This window comes from Myiozetetes cayanensis, unplaced genomic scaffold (assembly GCF_022539395.1).
Source record: "Myiozetetes cayanensis isolate MyiCay16 unplaced genomic scaffold, myiCay2020 scf2-11, whole genome shotgun sequence".
In the NCBI taxonomy this organism is placed as follows: domain Eukaryota; kingdom Metazoa; phylum Chordata; class Aves; order Passeriformes; family Tyrannidae; genus Myiozetetes; species Myiozetetes cayanensis.
In genome coordinates, this window is record NW_026087411.1 from 41507275 (window position 1) to 41526098 (window position 18824).

General features: G+C 38.5%; 1 protein-coding gene across 1 annotated transcript in view; it reads left to right on the plus strand.

The window, feature by feature from the left end:
• Positions 1-18824, plus strand: part of GALNT2 (polypeptide N-acetylgalactosaminyltransferase 2) — a 91685-nt gene continuing 72861 nt past the window's right edge. Inside the window, exon 1 of the mRNA XM_050314308.1 lies at positions 1-161. Coding sequence (XP_050170265.1) covers positions 45-161 — 117 coding nt within the window. The 5' untranslated portion in view covers positions 1-44. The remainder of the gene's footprint in view (positions 162-18824) is intronic.

The following is an 18824-nucleotide window of genomic DNA, read 5'->3' on the forward strand; positions in this document are numbered from 1 at the left end:
GGGCGGCCGTTTCCTGGTGGCCTGGCGGCGGCGCGGGAGGGAGGATGCGGCGCAGGTCTCGGCTGCTGCTCTGCTTCGCCTTCCTCTGGGTGCTGGGCATCGCCTACTACATGTACTCGGGCGGCAGCGCCGCGCTGGCCGGCGGCGGCGGCGGGAGGAAGGTGAGAGCTCAGCGCGGGGAAGGTGCGCCCGCTCCGTGCCCCAGCGGCGGGGCGGCTCGGGCCGGGCGGGGGCAGCGCTGCCCGGTGCTCGAGGGGCGGCGGAGCAGGGAAGGTTGGGGGGGTGGTGTCTCCTCACCGCCGCTCGCTTTCAGGCGGCGTGAAACTCCCCCGGGCTTCTCCTTCCCCCTTCCCGCCCGCCCTTCCCCAGCCCTCTTCCCGGAGGGAGATGGCTTCTTTGTGGACTTCAGACCGGCTTCAGCTCCGTCACGTCGCTCCCTATCCAACTGCGGTTGGCCACGTCCCGGGGACGGGGGAAGTTGGTGTGGAAGGGGAGGGCGGGGGGGCCCCGCCTGGCTCCGCTCCCCGTCTGCCCCTTCCTTCCTTCTTTCCCCGCCGGCACCGGAGTCGTTCGGGCTCGTGTTCCCACCTGGAGAACACGCCGAGGATCCGAGCTGCAAACGCGTTTTCTTTTTGGATGCACAGCTGTTCCGTTTCTCCTTAGCGGTGTGCCTGAAAGATACCGTTTTCTGACTGGTTTTGCAATATTCCGGGAAATAGCTGGATTTGTCACGTTTCATGGCTGTGGCATGAGAGGTCTGTCTCTTTCTTCTTGTAACAGCTCGGTTACTAGTGTTCAGGAAGTTACCTGTGGACAGTGGAGGAGTAATTTTTCTTTATTCTGGACACCAAGTTGTTAAGTAGATTTTCCAATGCGTTGTAGTAATTCATTGATCAGGAGCACAGCTGGAAGTTAGGCACGTCACAGTTCACTTCTGTGTCAATCAAAACAGCTTGTTGTAGTGTGATGTGGGAAGTGGCAACTTTATCCACTATCTCTGCTTAGAAAAATAAGTGCTTTTTCCTGTAGTGGGCTTCCCCCACCAAGATTAGCAAATCAAAGAGCTTTTAGAAGCTGTTGTTTAAACCTTCTGTTTTGGAGTAGGAAAGGTGAAAAGGCATCTCATAATTCTGTCATTTATCACCAAAAAAAAGGAAATGGGAAGACTGCAAGTGAACAAAGTGCGCCACAGTTAAACAGTGTTATTCACTAATATAATGGCTGTCTCCTGTTAAATGAAAAGTAGTGTTTCTGAAGTCTAGCTGTGCATAAAAAGAGGAATATTTTCATGTTGCTTTGAATGCAGTTTGTTTCATCAGTGTATGTATTCCCTCTAAAAGCCAGCTGATGTTCATGTGGCAGATCGTGGAAGCAAATACTTGGATGGTTACTTGCGTGAGCAAGGGTCTAGAGAATGAGTCACTGCTTGCTGATAATTGGCTCTCTGTTCTGATGTGTCCTGTTTTTTATTCTCTCTGTAGCTTAGGAATGAGTTCAACAGCAACTTTTGATGTAATATATTAAAGTAAGTGTTAAGTATGTATTGCCAGCTACAAGCTCTTGGTCCTTCGAAGTAGATACAGTAGCAGAAATAGATCAAGCATGTGATAAAAAGTAAGGCAGTAGCCTAAAGCCTTTCTTGAAGAACCACCAGAGTGTATTTAGAAAGTAAAAGCAATCTTTCGCTGCTGCTGATGTATAATGGGATAAAGAAAAGCTATCAAGGCAAATGTATCTGTAGATAGGGAAATATATTTTTAACTCTTATGGTCTATTTCATTTGGAGTTTTCAGACAGATTTGCAATTCTGTTCGATTCATTTTTACTGCTGGGGAAACTGCAGTGTGGGGGTAGTGATTTGCCCAAGGTCACCTAGAAGACTTGATGAGAATCAAATAGGAAAAGAACCAGTTTTTCTGAGTAAGAGTCTGGTACTTAAGCTACTAGAACCTGTTGCTGTTTATTATTGATATTAGTAGCAGTCTTTGTTATAGTTTCAAGAGATCAATGATCCTGATACTGCTTCGGTAGTGTAATTTGGTATCATTCTGCACAAAATTTAGTAAACCTTACTGGTCTGGGTAAAGTTTAGTGAAGATAATTTAAAGAAAATGAGACATTTTGTAGACCTGAGCTGAAGCTCAGTGCTCAGTTTAAAAATGTGAAAGTTTAAGGCTGTGGTAACTAAGAAGACGGGTACTGTGACCACAAGTAACAAGTGGGGAAATTAACTATTATATGTGGACTGGTGATTTAGGATTCTATTTTCTGTCAGTGAAGCGTAAAATTTAATCCTGGGTTCCAGCATAGGTTAGCAAGTGTACGTAGAGGATGATGTGTGTAATGTAATAGCTTTTGAATCTGAATAAAAGGCTTATTAACTTAGTGTCAGACACTGGTGTAAAGCAAAAACCAAAAACTGTCTTAAACTTATGAGCAGAAACCCTGCTGTAGTAAATTTCTTGATGTGTATGACTTCACGTAGTCCTTATTACTTGCCCAGTATTTCAATATAATGGAAACAGAGTTGCTTACAGAAGAACATAACTTTTAATAAATTAAAGTCTCTCCCATATTCAGTCTATAAAATTACAAAAGCCAGGAGGGGATAGTTCTTCATTTGTGTGAGAAAGTAATTTACATGTTAATTACAGATCTGGTTGTACAAACAGAATGTGTTTTTCATAAGGATGATTTTTTTTTTTTTCTGATACACAGACCTAGTGTTATCCAGACATACTGGACAGTTTGATATGGCACTGAGTCCTGTGATGGGTTGAACACCACCAATTCCCTTTCTCTTCAGTAGAGTTGAAGGTGTTTACCCTTTGCCAGGATTGTACCTGAGTAAGAGCAAAGAGTGATTTATTTTTTACCTTTGCTTTTCTTGTTAGAATAGTGTCAGAGTTAATCTAAGCTTCTACTTATTTGGTTCTCCATTTACAATCTTCCTAATGAGATCTGTGGAACTATTTGGATGTTGCATTGTGTGGTACAGCCTTGATAAAGTTTTTGGCCCCTGTCAACAGTGGTGAAGTCCTCAGCTCTGTGTGTAGTGCTTTGGCCTGGTAGGAGCTGAGCAGGCATGAAAGGGTCTGAAACACACAAGGCAAAACCTGTGTCATTGGTAAATGTTTAAATAATAATAACAAAAAAAAAAAAAAGGAGGAATGTGCAATGCTTGTTATTCTGTACCCAGGTATAAAAACTACAGTAGAAGGAGGTGATATCTTCCATGCCTGGAATTTAGGGTGTGACAACCTTTTTTTTTTCCTTTCCATTTCTTCTTGAAAAGAAGAAAAGAGTAGAATCAAAGCCTGTCATTCAAAATGTGCTTGAAGGGCAAAGAAATGTCTTTTTTTTTTTTTTTCCTTTTCCAGTGAATCTCCAATCAAAATTATTGTAAACATGAGAGAACCATGTTCAACTCACTCCTTTTCCAGCTGGGTCACTGGGTTGTAGATTGGAAAGAGTGAGTCTGATTGACATGTCTAAAGGTTAGAGAAATGGTTCTTATACAGATGCTGTGACATAGAAGAGAGGAAATTGCAAGCCCAACAGTTGTGAGTGAAAAAAGTGTGGGCTACCTTTGTGTTCACTTAATGTGTTTTATATTAAAAAGCCTTTGGAGTGGAGACTGGAAGCTCCCTTCTTTTCATGGATAAATTTCCTAACCCATAGCAAAAATGGTTCATGCTCTCTGCCTCAAACTTGCATAAAAATGGAGCAATTTCTGCAAGATGGTTAGAAAGCCAAAGTCATCCTGATAGTGTAATCCCTTCCTAAGGCTGGTGTGAATTTGAATTTGTGTATTTGTCACACGAGTTTTGAGTTCTTGAATCACTAAGCTCTTGCACAATAGAGTTACTGAATTAAAATAAAAAAAGAAATGTAAAAACGAAAACCAAAATCCCCACACCAAACCCAGCCAAACACCCCAGCTGGTTTCGAAAGAACTTACTCTACTGGGCATTAAAAAAGTAGCCCCATGTAATTGAGCCCTTCAGGCCGGACAGAGGAATGTCTGCATCTTGTTGAAAGCGCCAAATGCTTCTCTACTGCCAAGATTGAAATCCTCCGAGGCATTCCCAGAAGGAGACCTGTAGGTAGGATAAGGATTTACCATTGAAAGCTGAGGCATCAAGGGAGGCCTGCTAGGTTAAGCCACATCTGAACCAAGTTTAGGAGCCTTCTGGATTTAGGCACCAGAGTGCTGGCGAGCTTTTGCATTTGTTGCCATGTAAAGAATGTCAGTTGTTTTTAAGTTGAACCTCTGTCGCCTCCCACCCTATCTAGAGGAGGAGGCTAATAAGTAGTAAGTGATGGGTAGCTTTCACCAATACTTATTAAAATTAGGAACATCTTTCTTGTTTCATCAACTAGAAACCTGTTACTTTCTTGGCTCATCGGGTGTACTGGGTTTAATGGAGAGAATTGGAGAAATCTAATTTATGGCTAGTTGAACCACAAGGAGGCAGGCTTTTCCTGTGGAACTGGTTAATACCTTGTACACAGTGCTGTCTTTTCTTTCCAAATTCTAGTTTTGTTTGTTTAGCCTTTTTTCTTTATCTTGAAGCAGACTTTTGATAGGTGACTGTACTGTTGAGCTTGCTGAGGTTAAATAAAGCCAAAGGTAAAAGGTGATGCTTCGTCTTGAGTATGTGACTCGATCACTTTGAGTAAAGTAGGGAGAAAAGAAGCAAGTCTTGTAAGTTCTTGTTCTATAAGGATAAAACTTTAGAATAACTCCTTTCAGCATACACAAATCTTTCTCCCCCCCCCCCCTTTTTTTTTTGAACCCCAGTACTATTTCAGTTACTATTAAATGAGGCTCTTGTTGCCTTATATACATAATGTCATGTATAGAGAGAACTCTTGCTCACTTTCTGCTTAAACTACAGTGTTAGTGTACCTAAGTTTATTTCTGAAGGTTTAAGTAAGGAGGAAAGGAAATACATCTTAATTTTAGGTTCATTATTTTTTCTGTCAGAGTTGTGGAGTGCAACTAGAGTGTCTCTTTCTCAGTATGGGAAGCAGAGCTTTTTTTTAAGGGGGTTAAGAGTAACCTCTCCAGTTCTGTTGGTTTCTTTCATCTGAGGAAGGCATTGCGTGTTTTAATTTCTAAATACTAAGTTTACTTTGCTGCATCATTTTAAATGTAACTTAAGTCCCTTATGTGATGTGACAGTGCATGTGACTTATGATACCTTGATCTTTAGACAAGTGAAGATATCAGAGGTTAAAAAAGTCAAAATATCATGTGTCCTTTCTCTGGCATCCTAGAAGGTGCAAGGAAACAAGAAAGGATGTTCCTCCCTATGACAGGTAACAGTTTCTGCCAACAGATCTTTATTTTATCTGATTCTGTAATAAATGGGAAAGAGATTAAATGCCCAGGCACTTGAATAATAAATCTGTCATTCTCTCACTAGAATGTAAAATTGTCATGCATGTGTGTTTTCTTAATCCAACATATGTCACTTGACAAATTTACTATCTTGGCAATTCAGTCACTTATTTTTATGGATTACTTCATAAAACTTAACTTTGAGTGCAATGAAAAGACAGTCGCATGCAAATTTTGTGCATTCTGTTTATGTCTACGGTTGTATATGGCTATTCTCTTTTCTTCCCTTCTTTTTGAAAGGCTTCAGTGAGGGATTTTTTTTTTTTTTTTGCATGTTGATATGTAGGGTCATGGAGAAATTAGTTCTTTCCTAGAAGACTTGTGTTGTCCCCTGCAACATGCCAGGTTAGAAACTGATGACTCTGACTTTGATACAGATGCTACTGTTCTTGGATTACTGTTAGCTGTTTGTTTCATAAATGGAGAAGTAAAGCAGGACTGTGGACAATAGGGATTGGGGAAAAAGAATGACTTCTTCAGTAGTTTCATACAAAATGGAGTAGTTAACCAGCTTTTCCCATAATTTTTCCCTTTTATATGGATTTTGTAGTAGTTTGCTGTGTTACTCAGTGTTATTCCATAGCTGCTGTGGTTTGCTGCTATGATCTCTTTGTATAAAGGTTGTAAGTTGTAGTGATGTCCTTTAACAGATACAGTTTAAAAATTAGGTAGTCCATTAATTAATTGTGCGTGTACCTTACCTGTTCTGTCTTGTCAGTTTTGTTATTTGAGGTGTATTGCAAATAAATGCCAGTCATTCTTTCCATATGATCTAGATACTTCCCAATATACAACATGAAAACTAATATAATAGCACTTTTTTTAAATTCAGAAAAGGCATAATAGGACTTCATGTGAAGTAAAAAAATATTAAGTATCCATCTTACTGGTAATTTCTGAAATCAAATTGTTCTCACTTTGTCCTTAGACCAAGCTAGAAAAAAATATAAGCCATTTAAACATATCTTAGCTTCATTCTTCATCTTCAAGGTTACATGATCATTCCACATTTTTTTCCTTAGAAATCTGATTATTTTATCCTCTTTTGTCTTGCCTGTCCTTTTCTGTTTCTCAGTGTTATTGGTGTCCAAGTGCTTGTGTATAACTGATACTGTTTGGTTAAAATGATGGTATGTCAGATGATAGATGTGGTATTGTCTGCTGGAAAGCTGCTCACAATGATACTCTACTCCAGAATAGAAGAGAGGCCTTTGTGCTGGTTCTGGGTACTCTTGTTGCATGCCTAAAAGCTGCTTAAAAATAATTCCATCAGACATCTTAGAAAATGGTTTTGCTTGGCTTTTGGTGGGCTACCTATAATTTATAAATAATTTAATATACAGTACTTTTGGTTAAGTTAAATCTGTTTGAAAAGAAAACATTAGGACACAGTTGATCCTGTGAAGCTCAGGTTATAAATGAAAGATGCTAAAATGAAGTCAGTGCAAATAATTTGTTTGGGTTGATTTGATCCACTTAGTTTTCTTAAATAACCTCCGCTTTATAGTAGTTAAGCTGTAGTGGTACAAGTCAATACCAGTCGAGCCAGGTGGTGTACAGTTTTTCAACTCCCTGGCCATGGGTAGAATTGCTACTAAATGTGATTTTTATTAGGACTTGGGAGAAGATGTGTATTGCTAATATGTTGGCAATGCCATGTTTTGGCAATACATTTGAATTCTAGAAATGAATTGCAGGAAGCAGTGAGGCATTTGCAATGTTTTCAGGAATATGGGGCTGAATGTCATTGCCCAAATATATCAGGGTAGTGTGGAAATGGAATATCAGTGTGGGTGTTAGAGAAGGAAATGCTAAGCAGGTTGTTTTATTGCCATCATGTAATGCAAAGTGGTGATATCTTAAGCTGTATAAATTTTAAAACCTGGATATAGTCTTTCATGCTGTTTGTTTTGCAATATGTAGGGTCTCCTCTACTCTTCTCCTTTTCTCTTTCATGCAGTCTTTCCAAGGAATAGGGAATGCATTTAGGAGGGAAGAAGATTAAAAAAAAAAAAGTTAAATGTCCACATAAAAATATTGGTTTTATGTGTTTGTGACTTTGAAGGCATGGCATAAGAGTCTATATAACTAGAAACGGAACCACTTAATGTTCCCTCTAGGTCCATAAGGTTCTTTCACAGAGAGCTTCCTATGGCAAAATTTTCCTGCTAAGTGGAAATGAAGATACTTAAATGTGTGGTGTTTTTTTACTTTCCCTCCATTATCTGGAGGAACATAGAATATGCCGAGTCGGAAGGGACCCGCAAAGATCATGGGGTCCAACTCCTGGCTCTGCCAGGACCATTCCCCAGAGTCACACCATGTGCCTGAGAGTATGATCCAAACACTTCTCGATCTCGATCTCTGCAAGACTTGATGCTGTGACCACTTCTCTGGAGAGCCTGTTCCAGTGCCCAACCAACCTCTGGGTGAAGAACCTTTTTCTAATATCCAGCCTAAACCTCCCTTGATGCAACTCCAGGCCATTCCCTTGGGTCCTGTCACTTGTCAGCACAGAGAAGAGCTCAGGGCCTGACCCTGCTCTTCCCCTCATGAGGAAGTTGTTGACTGTGATGAGGTCTTCTCTTGAATGAATTATTTTATGAAACCAATATGTTACTGACATATGCTGAGTAAATGTTTACTTATCATTCTCTTAAATGTTCATTTGCCATGTAGTCCTACCATGAATTAATCAGTCCTGGACTATTTATTGTCATGTGGCAGTCATTAATGATCAAGGAAGTGAAAAAAATCAGCATCTGTTTTCTTTCTATAAACTGTGACTTTTTTATTATTTTGTTTGTTTGTTTGTGTGTTTTTCTTGATGCATATCACCTTGTGTTAAGAGTTGTTGTTCTTCTGCAGAAACAAAGTAATTTGTTAATATGACAGCCTTCCAGTGTAGTCTGTGCAAATTACTATCAATGCTTTTTTTCCTTAGTTGCTTTTCAGCTGTCTAAACTGTTTTATTTTTCCTACTATCCCTTTTTTAAACACTGGTTTTGTTAATTGTTCAGGGTACCTTTATTGTCATTTAAACAAGTTAAAATATGCTTGTTCAAACAGCTCTGTCAACTGACAGGAGCACATTAGTGTAAAGGGACTATATGGACAGATGTTAATTTTGAGCTTTACTTATGAAATTCAAGTGGGAAAGGAAGAAGATAGTAAAAGAACAGCAAGTTTGAATTTTAGAGCATTCCATATATCCCTGAAATTGCTGTGTAGTGAACATCAAAGGCAGTAACTCGGATTTGTCTTCTTTATAACTATGGTCTCATATGGAAAAAAGGAGCCTATTGCAAAAGTTGCAAGTTCAGTTGTTAATAATTTTTCTGAAGTTGTAAAATTGTCATAGAACCTGGGCACTTTATTAAGGGAAGCAGAGAATAACTAGAGATTCTGCTGAGTTCAAGTATTATCAAAATGCAGCAGACCGCCTGTACTGAGTAACAGGTCTGCTTGAACAAAAGAACTTTAGCCAAGGAAAGACTATGCAAAGAATTGGCACCAAAGTAATGCTATTGTGTACGAATTCTCAAAGCACTATGACTTGATGAGGAGAAAATGTGTTCTCCTTGTATTAAGTTCCAGATGTTTAGCCACCCTGGAGATAATGAGCATAGCTGGAATTTGTTTTGGTTACTAAAACAAATTTTCTCTAGCTGGCCTGTTGGTTTATGGATGGTCAATAAGTATGAGTGTGTGTATATATGGATATATGCTTCAGTGACATGAAATGTTAAGGTTTTTAAATAGCTTGGCTTTTCTTTGTTCTTGCTTCTCTTAAGTGAAATGGAAAAGTCTGTTCGCTCAAGTACACTTTGGCTCTCTTAAGACCTTGGTAAGGAAAAGGAAAGTTGTCTCCTCATAAATTACTTCATTTGGTAGCAAACTGCTCCTGATTGATGGTGGGCAACCTCTATACTTACAGGTTGTGTTGTTAACTGTTGGGAAACATCCCTACCACAAAACCAGTGCTGTGGTAGGTGTGCCTACCAAGAGTATGGGGACAATGGTACTGCAGTATCTCTCTGCTGGAGTGTGTCGCAAAACTAGCTTAGTGGATGTTGTCCAGACAGTGTAATAAGTTCTTATTAGGGCTGGTGGCATGTCTCCTGCTGTGGTGGAATGTGAAAGTCCTTCTGGTTACTGTAGCAGACCATCCATCAACAGCAGCCTTCTCACTTTCTCCTACACTATGTGGAGCAACATGGGCTGTTCCTGAGTGCTCTCACAACACAGTGTGTTGCTTTGCCAATAGCCACTGAAATGAAGATGTGCTATGTCATTTAGCCTCCACAAATGTTGAACCGACTGTTCCACCATGTGGAATAGTTATAACCCATAAGTGCTGTTAGTGAATACTTTTTAAAGGTTCAATTAAGGAAATGTTCTTTTTTTTTGTTCTGCTGACACAGCATGTAACCCTTTCAGTGTTCTCTGTAAGTGCTGTGGGTGAACAGTAATTGTAGCAGGTGCCATGAGGACCCAGTGAGAAAGTCTGAGCTTGACTCTCACTTGATACTCTTCAAAGAACCTTTCTTAATGCCTCTTACATTGATAGACGTCGATCAAAGACCATGTCCCCACCCCATATGCTAAGCTGCATGCTTTCTGTTAATAAGTACATCTTAAGGACTTGCGGGTCTTGATAGTTAAATAAAAAGGCATTTGGAGTCTGAAAGAAGTATTTCAACAAAAAGTAGTGGGCAGTAGGCTAGCAAGTATCAGCATTTCTTTGCATCCTTAGGTTTCATACCTAAAGTGCAAAAATTGATGGAAAGACTTGACTTCTTTGTACAGCAAAAAGTGTGTCTGAGGGCACTTTTTCAAGGAAATATTTTTTTTCTTTATAGCGGCATAACTGCAAGTGTTGTTTAGCCTGGTAGATTCTTAGTTGAAAGGTTGAACTGAGTGACAGACTGTTGATACCACCACTGAGGTATCACAAGAGTTAGAAATATGTTAGCTTACACTGATCAGAGGTGAAAAAATTTTTGAAGGACTTCTCCACAGTGACTGTCAGGTTTGTGAGAGACTTGGTAAGAATGCAGTATGCCTTGTTAAGGTACAATTTTTCAGTTATTCCCAATAATATCTGAATATTTTCTGGCAAACATAAGCAAGAGATTGATTTTCATGTTCATGTTTGCCTAGACCTAAAATACCTGTCTTTATACAAAGCAAAAGGTATTTGCTTAAAAATCCATTTTACCTACCTACTGAGATAACTAATGCAGACCATGGTGATGTTGTAAACACTGTTCAACAGTATTGGAAAGTCAGGTGAAGAGACCGCTTTTTCAGGACACTTTTGAATGTAGTTTGCATTATAGCACTGTTTAGAGTCATGGTTCTAAAGGGAAAAAGACTGAATGGTCATAATAGGTTATTTCTGCACCATGAAATTAGAAAAGGGGTTTGTTTATTCCTAGCAGGATTTAGATATCTCTATGTGAATGTTAGCTGTGGTCATATGATAGAAGTTCTCATGTGGTTATCTCTTGGTGTGGTGTTTTGCTCAAAACCAAACCTTTTCTGTATCTCAGCGAACTGTATTAGATAATTGGTTTTTGTGGATTAAGTCTCAGTAATTGAATGGACTTAAAAGAAATGACAGTATCCCAAGTTATACATTGTATGGATGGGATAGCTCAAGCTTTTCGTTCTGCAGCACTGAAGTGTGATGGGACCTTATGCTGCTTGCTAAGCTTACTAGAAGGTGTGCTGGATCTGCTACAGTAGCCAGGCTAAGCAGTGGACCACATCTAGTGGGTAACCTTAGTGTGGTTGGTGTTGACCACTTCTGAAACCTCCAGTTCACATATGTTCAATTTGGTTCAGAATTGTGATATTCTAATGTTTCTTTCCAAGAACAGCTATAGCTCAGATGCAGGCAACAGTTTGGAAATGTCATGGCATTTGTTCAAATTAATTGTGATTTATGGCTGTCATCTCATGATGTTGTTATCCTGGTTTCTGAGATAAAGTTCCAGTGACAGATCTGGAAAAGTATGGAAGAAAATTGATGTAAAAACTTTCGTCTACTTCCTGAATGTTATGTATCCTGTAATGATTTTTTAAAAACTTACAGAAATGTCCTTGGTGTTCCTAAAGGTGTATTTAAACAACAAAAAAAGGCAGGTTAGAGAGATTGTTCAATGAATCTTGGGGTTTAGGACTACTTTAGATGTTAATTCCTTTAAATGGTTTACTATGCCTGAACTGATTCCTTTTTCAATTGTAAATTGCTTTGAAGATTTTTTTTTTTTAGGGGAACTTTTACTGGGGTGGTTTGGTAGAGTCTTGTGAAGACTTTAAAAACTACGTAAAAAACATTAGGTTTAGTGCACCCAGTTTATGATGAAGGTAGTTCATAAAATTGAATAAGCAAGTTGTTGGATGTTAGTGGATGTATGTACTTGATAGTCATCCATATGTACTTGATAGTTGTCCAAGCCATCTTTTAAAAAAGTTGTGACTGGTAGAGCTTAAGGAAAACTGCTGTACCTAAAATACCAATTTCTATTAAAATAGTCCATAGAAGCACTGAAGTTATTGGAGTTTTAGACTTGAAGCACTTGTTTACGTATGCAGAACAAGTGTCTGTAGTTTGTTTTGATTATTAATACTTTTTTTGTTTGAGTCTTATATACCATCTTATTTTGAGTTTATCCTGAATTCCCCTTGCCTATGTGACTGTGTCGCTTTGTTCTTGTACTGTCATAATGCTTTGTCAGAAAATCATGGCACATGGTGGGGGTTTTTTAAACATAATTAGGTAATGCAGGTTTCTATTTTATTATACAAGTGAGAATTTGTTTTGGAAAAATGTGTGTGTGATTTTTGTTCTTAGTTGGTTGGGGGTTTTTGTGCTTTTTTTTTCCCTTCAAACAAAAAACAGTTGCCTTCTCATTGATACTGATAGTTTGCTGCTGTTTCTCCTACAATATTTGAGAAAATCTTCTTTTTTCTTAGATATATGAACTTTGCAGTAACACAGCAGTACCTTCACATAAGTATCTTATCAGTATAACTAAAAAGGTTTGTGATTAGCTAGGGCTGGCAGATAGCAACTTTGTAGCACTGAATTCTTTTGTCAACTGAAGGAAGAAAAGTCTCCAATGGGAGAGTTTTTGGAAGTATGTCAGTTGCTGTTCTGGCAACTGCAGGATGTTTTCATTTAGACTGTTCTCATGCTCTTACTGGCAGTAGGCTGTAGCAGCTGGGATGCCAGCATGTTTGCTTTCTTGGGACGTGGTTTAGGCTTCTTTTTCAGGCTTATCAGTTTAAGACAATAATTGTATAGTAATCTTTTTCCCCTGAATTTGAATGGCTTTTTGCTATTATGCAAATAGTGAAGAAAATGGCAATGGAATGATGGAAAGTGCCAGTACTGTCTTCCCTTCTAGTTTTGGAAGTTACAGTGGTTATTCCATGCTTAAATGCTATTATTTGCCCCTAGTTCAATGATCAGGCACTTGATTCTTTTCCTCCACAGAATCACAGAATATTCTGAGTTGGAAGGGAGCAAACAAAGCTTTTCCAGGCTCTGCCAGTGAACAGCAGTGCTTGCCAGTTACTGCAATGATATTAGCATGGATAGAACTACTGTTGAGACAGGAATTGACCCAATTATACTCTTCGAATAGGAGCATAATATGTCATGGGCTGTATTTCTGCTATTCCTTTGAGTGCTAGCGTGCATAAATGTGTGGTCTTAATTTGTCCACATTAACTTTAATTCCCTAAATACTTTAGCCTCACCTAATCTATCTCACATGTAGCACCATGTAGTTTTTCAGCTGTTAACTTGATTTTGCCTGTTTTTCTGGAAGAGCAGTTCTAGCTCTTATGGTCCTTCAAATAATGGAGGTGACTCATAACATACTCTGCCCTCTTACTCCTTTGGTGACTGAATATGTACGACAGAAGTTGCATTAGTTCTGTTTCCCCAGTTTCTGTGCTGTGCTCTTGGGTTTGTGTTTGAATCTCCTGAGGCTTTGCTCTTTATATCATAGTTGAAAACAAGTACTAAATTGTGTACATAAATTACATGTTCTCTTTTCCCTGCAAGAACAGAAAGCTACTGATACTGACACGGCAGTATTCCTACCATGCAATAAAGAATATGTGGTAAATACTTCTTGGGAAATCTGCTGTCTAACCAGGAGCTTAAAAAGAGGAAGTTAGATGGACACTTGGTTATTTTCCACTAACTAGAAATTTTATGATGTTGGATTTAAGCATTAAATGGTTGTGTACTGATAGAATATAAAAAAGGCTCACTGTTTCTGTTTCAACAAGTAACTTAAACTAGGAACTTGCTGCTTTTGTTTCTGATGCCCATACCCAGTGTTTCTGTGGAGGAAGAAGGGCTGCAGGAATCAAGTAATTTTCATAGTGTCTGGCACACACCAGCATTTTACTTGGGAAAGGTAATTATGCAGGCTGCTACTTTGTTTTAAAAGGCTTAGTACCAGTCCTACATAATTTTCATCAGTTGCCAACAAAGCATTCAGTGTAAGAAAAGGAAGAAACAGGTTGAAGATAAGCTGCAGGTCATAAAGCAAAGAAAGGTATTTTAAAGAAGCCTTTTACTTCCCTATCCTCTATCTCAGAAAATCATCACAAGCCCTAAGAGAACAAATGTGTTTTTCACTGATCTTACCATTAGTATAAAACGCTTCCTGTATTATCTGCTCTCTGCATGAAAGTCCAAATCCAGTTGAAGTGAAGAAAATCTGGGGAGAGTACTTTGCTGCAGAGTTGGAGTTTTTTTGGTTGATGTTCATTTGCACTAGTGGCAACAATATATAATTTTAATTATCCTGTTAAATTCTCTTAGCTTTGAGTTTTACAAAATAAGTAGTCTCTGTTCTGAGAATAACAAAGTAGTTTTAGACTGAACTGTTCAGTATACCTGTTTACCAAGTTTATTTGCAGATGAAAGCGATTATTTCCAATTAAGAGCAATTATGAATGGAGAGCTGTTTCCTTTATATTTGTTTTGTTGTTTGGGCTGTTGTATCCTTCTACTTGACCATTCAGTCACTTCTTGACAGTTTGACTGATTTATTTCTTTTTCAGTCATGTTTGAATTTTAATGATAACAATTGGGCTTTCTCATAGCCTGTCAGCTCCCTTCAGATTTGCACTAGCAGAGAAGGAGGCTTCTAGAAATGGAAACCACATCTGTTGTGGTACTATGATGTCTTTCTTGGCAGCTGTAAAGTATGTCATATATATAGAGAGAAATTAAATATGTTGTGTATGGGTGTTCAAAACTAAGAAAAAATACAGTAGTCATGGTGTGTCATCCTAGGATGCCAGCTGATTTTGAATGAACCCACTTTTGATGGATACATTTAAAAAAAGGTTTCAAGTTGCAGTAATCTGCAAAAATTTGGGTTTTCTGTAGTCACAAATCATGCTTCAAAAACTATTGGAAGTACTTAGCTGACTGGGAGGACTCACAAGTGAAGTTACAGCTTGAACTGTGGCAAAACTAAGGTACTGAAAATCTCTTAAAAGAAGGCACAGTTTACTCTGTAACCATCACTGTGACTCCTGCTATGGAAATACTGATTTTGGGTTATCTTTAAAGCTAGAACATGTCCTTTTTTTTCACTGATGTCTGTTTGACAACTCGCAGTAAGTTTTGGCAGGTAGTGAATTAGGTCCTGGTGAACATGGGATGCCTGTGGCCCCCACTGTATTCAGTGCTTTTCTGTGGTACAGAACAGTTGGCATTGAACTTGGTTTTTCTTTAGTCTTCAATTCTTCTTGGGCCATCACTCCTGCTAGTAAGTGGCATTGGCCATAAACATGTCAGTGCCTATCTTAATGTTGTACAACTTCAGCATATTTCAAAATAGATCTGTAGATTTTTTGCGAGGCAATCTGTAATTACAAAAGAGAGGTGCAAGTGACAACTTAGTTTTTTACAGAGATTGGGTATCTGCAAATTTTTTCTTATTTGCTCTTTCTGCAGTATGGTTTTCAAACTCCAATGGTAGGCTTGGGCTGTTCATTGAGAGAAGTTGTTTATTTTACAGCAATGTTTGTTTGCCAAGGCTCTATTTTGCATCTGCCTTTTTAGAGATGCACTAGTTCTAAATGTGTTGCATATTCAGCATCCTTCTCTGTCCACCTTTGTTTCTTAAAACAAAACCTGTCTTGTCATGTTGCCGTAGAAGAAGTTGGAATGGAGTTTTCTACTATTGCAACAAGAAATAATGAGCACCATTTTTCCAAAATATTTTAACCATTTGATGTAAGCATGCTATTTTACTTTATAAACTGTTTGCATCGAATGCAAGTGGAAAGTATTATGTCTTATAAATAAAGGCTAATTTAATCTCCTTGTGATATTTTTGCCATTGTACTGTTTACAATTTAAGACTTCTTAAATATGCTGGCGTTGTTTCTGTTTGAGAATAGCGAAAAATGCGATTCCTTCTTTCATATCACCATTTATTCTGGGCTGCAGTTTGAAGCAACAGTGGTGTTGGAGGCTTTGGTTTTCTACATAGGGCTGCAGACCAACACCTTATTTTCTACATCTTGGGTTATTAAACAGTTGTAGTTGAACACGCGTTCCAAACCGGAGAAATGTTGACCTGAAAAGTCACAAGGATAGGACTTTAATTTACTCTATAAGGGTCTGAAGAAGTAGAGTAAAATCCATGTGGTCAGGTCATTTGTACTTTATTTTTGTCTATGGGTGGAAATGCACCGTTACTGAACTATTTCATGGCATAATACTGTGACCATATGGTCATGATTAATGCATAAGTGTGCTTAATTAAAAATTTGACAGTCCTTTTTTTTTTTCTTTCCCCTTTTTGCTCTCCTCATTGTGTACTGTTAACTAAGAGGAATGAAATCTTAATCTACACAATTATTTTCCTTGACAGTTACAGAAAGTGATAACCTTTGGGAGACCAAGTAGCTCCCAAGAGTTGCTGTAGAAGCATGTTGTTCTATATAAAAAGTCTTTCTTCTGCAGAGCCTGAACAGCATCTTCCACATACAGTTCTCATTATAAAAACAGTCTCGGTGCATAGCCAATGCTTGAAATTCAACAAAGGTTTAGTAGGCTTTCTTTGAATCATTTTTACAGAAGTGTGTAGAGGCTACAAAACGTAAAAGTTAAAATGGATGCTTATTTTCAACATGATACTGAAAAACATTCAGTTCTGTGTTCAGATGATTAGTTCATTTCTCTACCAAGAAGCATTGTCAGCTCTGATCCAGAAAGGGAGCTTTGACTGAGTTTATAAAGATCACCAAGTGGGTTCTCTTCCTGTACTGACTGGCTTTCCTTGCATCAGGTAACTATATTGTCCCTCTGACTTCTCTGGTTTCTCCCTTCCAGCCGATACTAGACTGCTGCAAATAAGTAGCTGGGTAGTTCCTGTTCTCACAAAGTTTCTTCTGAGTATCTTCCTACAAAGTTATGCTATTTTCTTGTTCCAGGTTTTAAAGAATTTAGCTGCCAGTAGGATTATATTGAGTTACCTGTTTCACAGTAGTCTTTTTCTGATGCAAGCCATACATGTAGGCACTGACTTAAAGAGAAAATAGAGTTTCTGGCTGTTGATGTTTTTGACCCCCAGTGCAGACTAGTACCCTTTGAGGAGGGAATGATGTAAAACATTGTCATAAAACAAGGATAATATTTCTCCCTCTTGGTTAAAGTGAATCCTCAACTCAGTGTGAAAGAGGGAAGTTCAGAAACAAAGAAAAACAACAATTGTTTTCTTGCTGGAGGGAAAGTGTGACACAATGCTATGCTGATCGTAACCAGAACTCAAGGAATATAACAGCCTTTAAAAAAAATCTCAGTTCTTCTGGGTGAGACTCTGTGTGTTGGGTGGTAGGAGGGTGGATGGCAGTGCTTCAGGTTGCTGGGTCATGAAACTGATCTTGGATGTGAATTTATATCAAATTTTTGAATGAAGGTTAACTTAAAGATGGCTTCTCAAGGGCATTTTGAAAAACAGTTTCTGCCAGATCCGGATTTGTTTTCACTGTGGGCTTTCTTTTTCCAAAGAAATCTGCTCTAGTAGCAGTCTTGGAGTCTGTGTTTGTGTGGCATGGCATATCTCCAAAGGCTTGGGAATTTGTTTTTGAAGAGTGGTGATGTAGCTGTTTCTTTATTCTAGTTGCATACAAAATCAACCATCTTTGTTCTGCACATTCTAACATATTCATTCCATGAAATAGATATAGCCCTCAGTAATTTTCCTTGAAACTTGCCTTGCCTTTGTGACATTGTCAATTGCTTGGCTTGAAGGACTGGATTTCAAACCCATGAGTTTGTATTTACTGAGAGGGATATAAAAATTAACACTTCTGCTTTTCACATCTGGCATTTGTCCATAGCAAGTACTGATAACAAGAGTACGATATGTGAGCTGCCGAGAAATATGCTCTGTTGGTGCCAATTATCAACACGTATGTATGGGTAGACATTACCGCAGTACAGAAACCCCCTTAAATTCCGCCTTTGAAGCTGTATGTCAACAGCTAGATTCAGAAGTTGAAACATTATAATAAGCAGTTGAGAGTGGTTTGTGGATTTTAAAATCTTATTTTAACATTTTTGTCTGTAAGCAATGCTGTTGTTGTACTTTGGTGAGGCCAGTATAAGTATTTGTCTGATGTAAGAAAAAAGAGATCTATGTGGTGGGTTTTTTATTAACAGCAGCATACAGGAATTCTTTGCTCACTTTAACCATGTGACTGCTCTTAAGGGTTTTCTGTCAGTCTGGTGTGGTTTTCCAATGGAAAGGTCAAATTTTTCAAGCAGTCTTCCTTTCACATTACCAGAGTAGTAGTGTCCTCATACTGTTTAGTAGCTTGTTTTCCCGTTAGGAAACAAATCTTATGAGGTACTGCATGGCCACTTATCTGTTAAATCAGTGAATAAGTGGTCTCAATTTGTGCAGAAAGCAAATAAACTGACATAATAATTTTGTTAAGAGCCAGATTTTAAATATGCCCAATTCACTGTAATAACTGATTGACTAGTTTAGTATTGGCCACTTCTGTAGAATGCGCATCTGCTAGTCTCAGACCGTGGGTGGAATGGTCCTTGTCTTGAAGTTTTGGGAAATGGGACACCTAATTGTCAACCTGTCACAGAGGCAGTCATTCTAGAAAAAATGGTTGAAAACCCAAAGCTTTCTAATTCTGCACAAACTTTCATGGAAGCTTTTTATAAAGGAGAAAAAGCAGGTTTTCCTTTTCGTGTTTTGGAATTTAATTTCTCAGGAAGTGCATGTATTGAGGGGAGTGGAATTCTTGTGTTGAATACAGAATTAGTGCTCCTGTGTTTAATAAATTAATGGTTTTCATAGTTTTAACTATTGTTACTTTTTTTAGAAGAGAGTTTTAATTTTTG